Source organism: Sinocyclocheilus grahami, unplaced genomic scaffold (genome assembly GCF_001515645.1).
Source record: "Sinocyclocheilus grahami isolate Dianchi unplaced genomic scaffold, SAMN03320097.WGS_v1.1 scaffold1300.1, whole genome shotgun sequence".
Classification (NCBI taxonomy): domain Eukaryota; kingdom Metazoa; phylum Chordata; class Actinopteri; order Cypriniformes; family Cyprinidae; genus Sinocyclocheilus; species Sinocyclocheilus grahami.
In genome coordinates this window covers 288,522-299,303 of record NW_015506479.1, presented here as the reverse complement: position 1 = coordinate 299,303, position 10,782 = coordinate 288,522, and the positions used below count along the sequence as shown (strand labels likewise).

General features: G+C 39.0%; 1 protein-coding gene across 1 annotated transcript in view; it reads right to left on the bottom strand.

Moving 5' to 3' along the window:
- The window catches only part of atrx (ATRX chromatin remodeler), a 66,553-nt gene that overhangs the window by 34,808 nt on the left and 20,963 nt on the right, over positions 1–10,782 (bottom strand). Inside the window, exons 8-11 of the mRNA XM_016254988.1 lie at positions 9,292–9,358; positions 8,811–8,956; positions 7,586–7,750; positions 7,368–7,495 (exon numbers count right to left, since the gene is read on the bottom strand). Of these exons, the coding sequence (XP_016110474.1) occupies positions 7,368–7,495; positions 7,586–7,750; positions 8,811–8,956; positions 9,292–9,358 (506 nt within the window). The remainder of the gene's footprint in view (positions 1–7,367; positions 7,496–7,585; positions 7,751–8,810; positions 8,957–9,291; positions 9,359–10,782) is intronic.

Sequence of the window (10,782 nt, the reverse complement as noted above, 5' to 3'; positions counted from 1 at the left end):
TAAGTTTGATACTTGCATGTCTCATCTGTCTGAATTTTCAGCATCATTACTCCAGTCTTCAGTGTAACATGATCCTTCAGAAATCAGTATAATATGCTGATTTGCTGCTCAAGAAACATTTCTGATCATAATCAGTTGAAAACAGTTACGCTGCTTCATATTTTTTTTGTGAAAACCTTTATACATTTTTTTTCAGGATTCTTTGATGAACAAAGTTCAAAATAATATTAATAAAAAATAAAAAAAACTACCTTACTGACTACAAACTGCTAGTTTGAATTTGTGGGTTATAGAGGGTTCTTTCAGAAGAACATAGACATAAACTCTATACAGCTAATCCCACGTCAAAGCTGAATTTTCAGCATCATTACTCCAGTCTTCAGTGTAACATGATCCTTCAGAAATCAGTATAATATGCTGATTTGCTGCTCAAGAAACATTTCTGATCATAATCAGTTGAAAACAGTTACGCTGCTTCATATTTTTTTGTGAAAACCTTTATACATTTTTTTTCAGGATTCTTTGATGAACAAAGTTCAAAATAATATTAATTAAAAAAAAAAAACCTACCTTACTGACTACAAACTGCTAGTTTGAATTTGTGGGTTATAGAGGGTTCTTTCAGAAGAACATAGACATAAACTCTATACAGCTAATCCCTATCTAGAAGCTTTGCATGTCAGATCACTTCATTGTGTGGCTGAGACAGTTGTTTATTTGCTCAATACTGCACCACAATGAGAAATAAGAAACAAAGCATGTGCTAAGTTGATGGAAATATAGTACATTTCATTAGAATTTCAAGTGCACAATGATGAGGTGATTATTACAGTATAGGGCCAACTATACATCCCATAGAAAGATACCAAACGAATGTTTGAAAGAGAACTTTAGGTTACTTTCGTAACCCCGGTTCTCTGATAACAGGAGTGAAGTCTCTCACTATGGGAATTGCCTCGGGCGTGACCAATCCTGGAAGCACCAATTACACCACGTCTGTCAGTTTACAGACCAAACAAGACAGTATGCGCGAGTCCGGCCTCCCTCATATATATCGCTGCTAAGTCCCTACATCATTCTCAGCATATCTCTTCTCCGTGCTGCTGCACGGAGGCAAGTGTGGTGAGATACTGTACCTCACTCCTGTTATCAGAGAACCGGGGTTACAAAAGTAATCTAAAGTTCTCTTTCAAACATTTGTTTGGTATCTCACTATGGGATATTAACAACTCCTGTATTGCAGATATGCTGTCAAGTGCACAATGATGAGGTGATTATTACAGTATAGGGCCAACTATACATCCCATAGAAAGATACCAAACGAATGTTTGAAAGAGAACTTTAGGTTACTTTCGTAACCCCGGTTCTCTGATAACAGGAGTGAAGTCTCTCACTATGGGAATTGCCTCGGGCGTGACCAATCCTGGAAGCACCAATTACACCACGTCTGTCAGTTTACAGACCAAACAAGACAGTGATGCGCGAGTCCGGCCTCCCTCATATATATCGCTGCTAAGTCCCTACATCATTCTCAGCATATCTCTTCTCCGTGCTGCTGCACGGAGGCAAGTGTGGTGAGATAATGTACCTCACTCCTGTTATCAGAGAACCGGGGTTACAAAAGTAATCTTAAGTTCTCTTTCAAACATTCGTTTGGTATCTCACTATGGGATATTAACAACTCCTGTATTGCAGATATGCTGTCCGAAGCAGGCACGTCAACCAACTCAGTGATGTGTGATAACATAAAAACACAAGCCCTCCACTATTCACAGAATAGATCGGAGACATGTGAAAAGCAAAAGCATCCTCTGTATGAGCGTTTGTTTGTTTTTGTTACACACTTAGGATGGAATGAGCCAACCAAGGCTCTGTAACATCCAGCCTATAAAATCTGACACAAGTGTGTGGCAAAGCCCAGATCGCCACAGCACAAATGTCTTGTATTGAAACGCCCTTAAGGCCCCGATATACTCAAAACAAAGTTCTTTTTCGTTCTTCATTTAGGGGTAAAACAAAGTTCGAAATATGTGAGCACTGAGCAGCGATATACTGTTATCGAACATCCCGACGCCGCCCACTCTGATGAAAGCAACGTTTATATATGTAAATATGTTATGCGAGCTTTCCTCTCAGTAACAAAATAAACACAATAAAAATGGAAAGAACAGTAAGCATTTTTTTATTAAAAATAAAAGCATCTGTTCATAGCATCATGGGTATGCTTACACGAGCTCTGCAATTTAGCACTCCCGTGAAGTCACGTCACATGTATTTACATGGCACTTTATTCAATTTATTGCTTAAAAGCAAGTAGCCATATTAAACATGAAAAACAGTGTCAGTGTCTCATTCCATCAAAAGCAAAACTTAATTTGCTACTATAAAGCGGCTCTCCACTGCGAAGACATCTCACCTCCAAGGACTCGACAAACGAAATGAACCCAGAGAAGAGTTCCGTGTGAAAGAAGGCGGAGCCTCAGGTCACACCTCCTATGACGTAATCGTCACGGACCAATGGTAGTATGAAGGTGTTTTGCAGCCGGAAAATAACTTTTCCGGAAAATTCGCTTTGGCAAGCCGTTTCGAACTCCCAAAACAAACACAAAAACGAATTAATTTTGGCCGGATTTTGTTCGAAATGACGTCACATCAGTTCGTTCTTTGATTTCGCTTGAAGTATATCGGGGCCTTTAAACAATGCCCACGAGGTGGCCAAACCTCTGGTACTATGCGCCCTCAGCCCTTCTGGAGGACTAAGACCCATGCTAATATAGCCCAATACAATAGCTTCCACTACCCAGTGGGACAGGCGCTGACGAGAAATAGGTTTACCCTTATAAGAATCAGCCCACGAGACAAATAGCTGAATACTTTTTCTTAATCCCTTCTTGAATTCTGAGAAGATGAAAATGTGAGCTACAACGCTCTAGGACATCCTAAGCTCGTGCCAGGCTTCGGCCTTGACTTTTCCATTCACCAAGATTCTCTGACTCAAACTGGTTCTTTTTCATCAACCAACTTCAGCAAAGATCAACTTGAACCTTCAGATTGCATCAAGCCTCTTTCAGACAGACGAGACGTGCAAGTATCAGACTTAGTCTTATTAATTGATACCTTAGGCATCATTTGTACCTTTTTACAAAGGTGTGGTTGAATTAAGAATCTTATGTTCCCTTCAGGCTGTAAATCTGCTGAATATGCAAATAGTTATATATCTTCATTCCTTATTTCTCTCCTTTTTACTGCCTAAACTTTAACTCCTTTTCCTATACCAACTGTATGCGTGTGTGTGTGTGTATGTTAGACCAGTTTAAGTGTTTATGTGTAGGTTAGACCAGTTTAAGTGTTTATGTAGTTAATAAAGCCTTACTTGTATCACACCTGACGTTGTTCATTGTTTGCTCATAACTGGAGTCCCTAATCGTTCAGATTTATGCTACAAGCTCTGCGCAGAGTTGTAGAGTAAGAAAGTTATTTCCCTTAACCAGGAAATTAACGTTCGTAGAATTGACAGACAGTTGACCCTGAGAGGTCAAGTAAATATCTACAGCAGATCTATAATTATGATTAACTAGTTATGATTAATTATTCATATTTACCCATGAGCTCATTCGATACAGGAGTTATGAACCGACAAAGCATGAAGTTCACTAGCTCGTTTCGCGGCCAAAAGAGCCAACAACAAAGCAAACTTTAAATCAATATTATCTATTGGCTCAAAAGGAAGCTGAGAGAGTGTGTTTTGGACCACAGACCGATCCCACAGTGGAATCAGTGGCTTTGAAACCCTGTTCACACGCCGTACACCCCTCATAAACCTGCATACAAGCTGGTGTTTACCTATAGTATTTCTGTCAATCCCCACATGGCATGCAGAAATTGAGGATAAACCATAACGGTAGAGAGGGCTCTTGCAGAAAACATAACACCTCTGCCACCGAACAAATAGAGAAAAAGAACAATTTGCCTTTGCGCACACCATGGCTCAAACACATTTGATTTCATATCATATGCAGAGATAGCCGCTCTCGCATTTTGAATTGTCTCAATCACCCTTGGAGGCTAACCCGTAACACTTACATTCAACCTCTCGTGCCAGGTCCAAACAGCTACTTTGTCCCGTGCCGGGTGAAAAATCTCTCTGTAAGAGGAGGTCCCTACGCAACGGGAGAGGCCAGAGCCGATCGCATCGGAGCTGGATTATCTCCATCAGCCACAGTTTCCCTGGCCAGTCCAGAGCGATCAGTATTGCTGAGTGACCGCATTCTCGTGGACGAAGCGGAGTCCAGTCTGGGGTCGTCACATGTGGTTGCCGCTCCTTCGTCGAATCCGCTGGCAGCGCTGTTCTCAAGCCTGCCACCTCTGCTCACTCTAGCCCGGCCTCAGCTTACTCTAGGCCGTGGCTTCCGCTCACGCTAGGCTGCCGTGTGTTTTGTTGTGAAAGCGAAAATACTTTGTTTGTTCTTCCAAAAGAGGACACGACTACAAATCAGTGGTTAAGTTGTATTTACAACACTGTTCCAGAACACTTCAACCCAAATATTCAGATGTGTGCAGCACATTTTATGGAGGACTGTTTCCTGATCCTGGGAGAGTAGACTACAATGCCGGCAGTTCTGACTCACAGTCTGGAAGTACGTTTTCATTTAAAGTATTTGCCACTGATGATTCAAACGCAAGTTTTGGCCAGGGTAGAGTAGCACTTGTTGTTTGTCATTTCTCCGATCACAAATGCAGACATCTTTTGATTTGAAAACAGACCACAGTTTAGGTCGCCAGCCTCTTTTTCCCCCCCTGAGGGTTAGCTGGGCGATTCTTAGCTACTGCTGCCGCAAACAAGGCCTTGCCTCTGGGCTGGGGTTGTTTTGGATGAACCTCTGCCTGCATTGACTATTGACTGCTAAGGGGGTGGGGGGTGGACGAGCAGTAGGCTTCCTGGGAAGGCAAGTTTCAAAAGCTTCCCCATCCTTCTTGCGCAGGTCGCACTGACGACACATTTTTCACTGCAGCCTCAAAAAGTGTTTTTGGCTCCACTGGGGCATCGAGGAATGAATGCAAACACAGTACAAATGTGTTTTTAACATATCCTATATTTTCAGAAATAATATAAAATAAGAAAAATGCTAAATATTTCTTAGACAAAATGTAGACATTAAGTTTTAGAATTTAAACATTAAAGGTGACATGAAAATCTGACTTTTTCCGTGTTTAAAGGAACACTCCACTATTTTTGAAAATAGGCTAATTTTCCAACTCCCCTAGAGTTAAACAGTTGAGTTTTACCATTTTCGAATCCATTCAGCCAATCTCCGGGTCTGGCGGTAGCACTTTTAGATGTAGCTTAGCATAGATCATTGAATAGATCAACGGAAAATGAAAAGTTGCGAAAAAGTTGCCAAAACTAGCCATATCGGCCTAGAAAATCACAACTTTTCATTTCCGTCGGTCTTAGTACACGATGTAACTACAGAAGAGTCAAGTTTTAAATAAGAAAAATATAGAAACTCTTTGGTCATTTTTGAGCGAGATGCTAATGGTCTAATCAGATTCAATGATCTATGCTAAGCTACAGCTAAAAGTGCTACCGCCAGACCCGGAGATCGGCTGAATGGATTCGAAAACAGTAAAACTCAACTGTTTGACTCTAGGGGAGTTGGAAAATTAGCCTATTTTCAAAAATAGTGGCATGCTCCTTTAAGTGCTATAATCGGGTTATAATTTGGTAAGCCTTTCTCTGCAAGCATGTGAAAAAACGAGCGCTTCAGATTTTGCTCACCCTGTGATATAGAAAGGGGGTCTTATTATAATATTACTGCCCCTCAATCTGCACTTTTCCAACCACGGCACCACCATTGTGCCTTCGCAAGCTAAAACAATGTACCAGTTCTAACGCAATGGAAAAAGTTCGAGCAAAGCATGCTAACTGTTCTGGCAGCATAGACGAGCACAGAACACTATTTAGAATCCCAGCCTCAGAGGAGACAAGTATATTATGCTGCAGCCACACAGATCTAATATAAACATGCAATTTCTTTCCCAGCTGTTCACCTTCACAGTCATAACTGACTATGTTTGTAACAAATATGTGTTTCTAACATAAACTTGTGTGTATTTGAGAGTTTAAGCGCAATAAGACATGAAAGAGAACTTATTTTAGTGCTCACATGCCATGTGACATCTGCTTTCTGTGCGCTCAGAAAACACTATATCAGAAGTTTAAACTGATATGGTTTTAAAACGCATGATTTCAGCACGACAGACAGGATAATCAAAACCAAACAGATGTTTTGTTTTGGCAGAGTATCTGAAGCACAAGCTGTAAAGGCTCCGCTCTATTCTGGAAAAGGGGGCGGGGAGCAGCAGCTCATTTGCATTTAAAGATACAGGCACAAAAACAGCGCGTTTCTGCTTCCACTCAAAATAGGCATTTTCAAAATGATATAATAAATTATCTGTGCTTCACAGACACATTCTGGGCACACCTGAGACTTATATTACATATTGTAAAAAGGGGCATAATAGGTGCCCTTTAGGTTTAAAAAAATTGTGTTCACTCAAAATAAACAGAGCAATTCCAAGAGGGTTCTTGCACAATTGGTGCTCAGGCCCTAATGACTACAAGTATAACAGCAGTGGTAGACTATGATTACTGGTAAATATTTTGTAAAAACACAGAAAATAGCAGATTTCAGCCTGTCACCATCATGCAAACAAGAAATATCAAACATACAGTAGTAGTTCTTTACAGGTTTTTGCTTTTCCATTGTTTTTTGTGTAAACATGCACTTTACGTATGTGTTTGACTGTTGCAAACCTGTTTGAAACCTTAAGTTCAACTCGCATCTCATAACCTTTTCCCATTTAAATTTTTTCCATTGTGCTTAGGATTTGCAATATGTTCTACATTACGGTCCTTTATAAAGCGTGTTACACATGAGCAGTTAATCGTAGTTAATAATTGTCCGTGTGTCTAATTGTAACATTTGATAATATTTTTATACAAAACCGTTAAATTAAAAAAAAATTTAATCGAGACAAACATTACATTTAAATTAATCGATAAGATCTGAAAAAAAATTTTTTTTAAACGCAAAGCCCCAAGTGTAATGTGCACTCTAGCATCATAGCAGGAAGTTTTGGATGCCACTTTATGTTTAGTTCTCAAGAATAGAGAGTCGGGGACTTCTGGGAGTCAACACTTCAGCAATGTGTCGATAGCTATGCCATCGCTTGAACAATGGATGGTTTTCTAATAGCATTTAAAACGAATGGATGCAAATTCTTTCTAATTAAATCTGTAAGTCTGCACTAAAATGTCATTTCAAAGTTAATAAACTCGAATTAACAAACTGGTGTTATCCTTACCGTGTTTTGCGTTTACTGCTCTTGTCTTCATCGTCGTCTTCACTCACGTCCTCACTGAGTGCTGATGCATCACTGGAGCCCGAGCGCGAGTGCTCGAAGTCAGAGTCTGCCGAATCATCGCTGCCCACTACACAAACACACATCAACAAATCCAGTAAACACTTCAGCTCATTCAGTGGAATGGCATGGGTGGCTTTTGTTTAGACTTGACACCGACCTTTCCGCCTGCTTCTCTTTTTGGTTTCTTTCTTTTTTTTAACTGGGGTCTCGTCATCAGAGTCTCCCTCGCTTAGAGTCAACTTCTTCCTCAACAAACGGTGCCTGCGTCCACCTTTCTTCACGTCCACATCCGAGCACGAGTCTGAAGTTTCATCCTCTTCCTCTGCAGGAAACATCAATTCATTATTCATGACAAGAACACTTCTACATTAAACTGGATTAAATCTGAATTTAGGGCTGGATGGCATATAACGTTTGTATGATATATCGTGTTTTTTTTTTTTTAATAAATGATATGGAATGAGGCAATACCATTTATATCGATATACAGTAGTTTGACACAAGCGTAACTGGAAAATATCAGAGGACACAGAATGAGCTGTTGCGGGGAAAGTGCATAATCTAGTTTGTCCAAACTTATATGCATGGCTTTAAAATAACTGGTAAGATACAGTAAACACGTATAGTTTAAAGCAGTTGCCCCGTCAGATGCTGACATACACGTGCTGCTGACAGAGACGCTACTTGCGCTGTTTAGTGTGTTTAAGATGTGCTGTTTTCCTCGGTGCATAACTTACATTTCACAGGTATATTCTCCAGCTGTAAATGTAAGCAAGTCATGGAAATATTTCCATTTTGCTGTCAGGAGTAGATGAGTTTTCTGCAAGTGATTCTCCGCTAAACTTCACAGACTTCAGCGAACAAGCGCCACCGCGCTCATGCACGCCAAACAGACGGAGCGCAATAATTCTGACTAAAATACATTTTGCTAGACAATAAATGTGTCATGTAGAATTTTAAACCAACAAATAAGAGTATTTTTTATGATAACACTGTAAATTGACAAATGAGGTAATCAAAAAAGCCTAATACAATTAGTTTGTGCCTTTCGTTTTTAATTTAGTGAATTTCTTTGTTTTTAGATCATAATGTTACAATATTATAATGTAATGTGATTTTAACCCTTTTCGCACATTACATTTAGCATAGTCTACATGTTTACATTCACTTTATTTGGTTTTCATAGATTTTATTTATAGACATTGTTTTGTTGGACAACATTGGGTAGGATGTGAAAGAAGAGGAAGAAGAAAAGAGATGTTTTTTCTTTAATCCAAATAGAAAAAAAAAGTAGAAATACAGAGATACATGCCAATTCAGCGAAAAAAATGCAGAGATATGATTTGGCCATATCGCCCAGTCCTATCTGAACTAACTCTCACCACTTTCGTCTTGCTTCTTAGCATCATCTTTTCCTTTCTTTGGTGAATCCCCGTCCTCTTTGTCTGCGTTTTCATCATCAGATGAACTGTCAGCTCCAGAGGAATAGTTGGCTTTGATCTGTGCCAGAAGCATCCTCTTGGCAATTCTTTTAGATGAGACAGAAACAAAATTAGGCCAGAAGCCCAGAATACATCATCTTGTTACTTAAACTTGTGACTGTCCACTCCGTGAGATTTTCATGAAGGTAACTACTTTGATTATCAGAATCAGAAACAAGACTGAGGCAGGGGGAAGCTACGAAGTTGAGAGGATTTATGAGTTTTATGAGGTTCCACAGTTAGAGGATTCAATGGAGTTACAAGGTTTAGCTTTTTTAATATTTTTCTTTGCTTAAATGTTTGTAAAACCCACAGACGGGGGACATCTTGTGATTAAACAGACATAAAAGCAATTCACAACATGTTACTTGTAAAATCAAACCTATTCTCTGGATCATCGTCATCATCCAGCACCTGGGAGGATTCAGCCTTCAATTCAATTTCATCACCTTCATAAACAAGAAGAAAAAAACAACACTTAAAAGTCATGAAACTCAATAAATGTTTTCCAAAAGGCTAGTTTATAGAACCCTGATGATGAACTTAATGACACTCTATCAGTGTTCAGGAGGTTTCCACCTAATAGTCACCTAAACGTCAGTCGACAAGAGACTCAATCGACCACATTTTTAATTAGTCGGTTGCAGAAAAATAAAAAATAAAAACTCAACAGAATATAGAGGAGTCATGCAGTCTGTAACTGACACATCGTTAACACGGCTGCTATTTAGTTTTGTTTTAATATAATGAAGCCTAAATGTTACATCACAACCATGGAAACATCTGGATTCTTGTCAAAAGAGAGAGCTACACGAGTCTATATATGCAAGGCATATGTGGGCTTTTTTAGCTAAGCGACTACGTCTTCTATTCAAAAGCAGCTTAAATGCTCTCAAGCGTTCCATCAGTGTGTAGCAAAGTGTACTGATGTCTCAGTTTAGAGACACTTGTGTATAGTTTATTTAGGTGTTTTCACATATAGTGCGTGAGCAGGGCATGAGCAGTTCGTTTTCATTTAAGCACCCTTTTAAACAGGAGAGTTTATAAAATAGAGCTGTGTCTATTTTTGCCCACGGCTGACGCTGAAATCAGCTGGAGACTAAACATCAGGAGACTAGAAAAAACATGAAAGCAGATCAAAAACATCTGAACTCTGAATGCAAACGCCTGCACATTGGTGGTCTATGTAAATTATTAACCATTGTGATGCAAAATATTCATAAGTCACTTTAAAATGGGGGAAAATATCATTATGACAAATGTTTTTCTCTAATACACGTTGGACAATTATTGGTACCCCTAGAAATTCTAATGAGTAAAATATCTGTAACGTATATTCCCATTCATATTTACAATTTTGAGCATACCAGGGCATATAGTGCGTGAGCAGGGCATGAGCAGTTCGTTTTCATTTAAGCACCCTTTTAAACAGGAGAGTTTATAAAATAGAGCTGTGTCTATTTTTGCCCACGGCTGACGCTGAAATCAGCTGGAGACTAAACATCAGGAGACTAGAAAAAACATGAAAGCAGATCAAAAACATCTGAACTCTGAATGCAAACACCTGCACATTGGTGGTCTATGTAAATTATTAACCATTGTGATGCAAAATATTCATAAGTCACTTTGATTCATTAATATATATATATATATATATATATATATATATATATTATATTATATGTGTGTGTGTGTGTGTCACTTGAACAGACGAATACAGTCATGGTCAGAATTATTGGCACCCTTGGTAAATATGATCAAAGGCAGCTGTGAAAATAAATCTGCATTGTTAATCATTTTGTTCTTTTATTTTTTTTTAATTCACATAAATCTAACCTTTCATTGGAGAATAAGAATTTAAAATGGGGGGTAA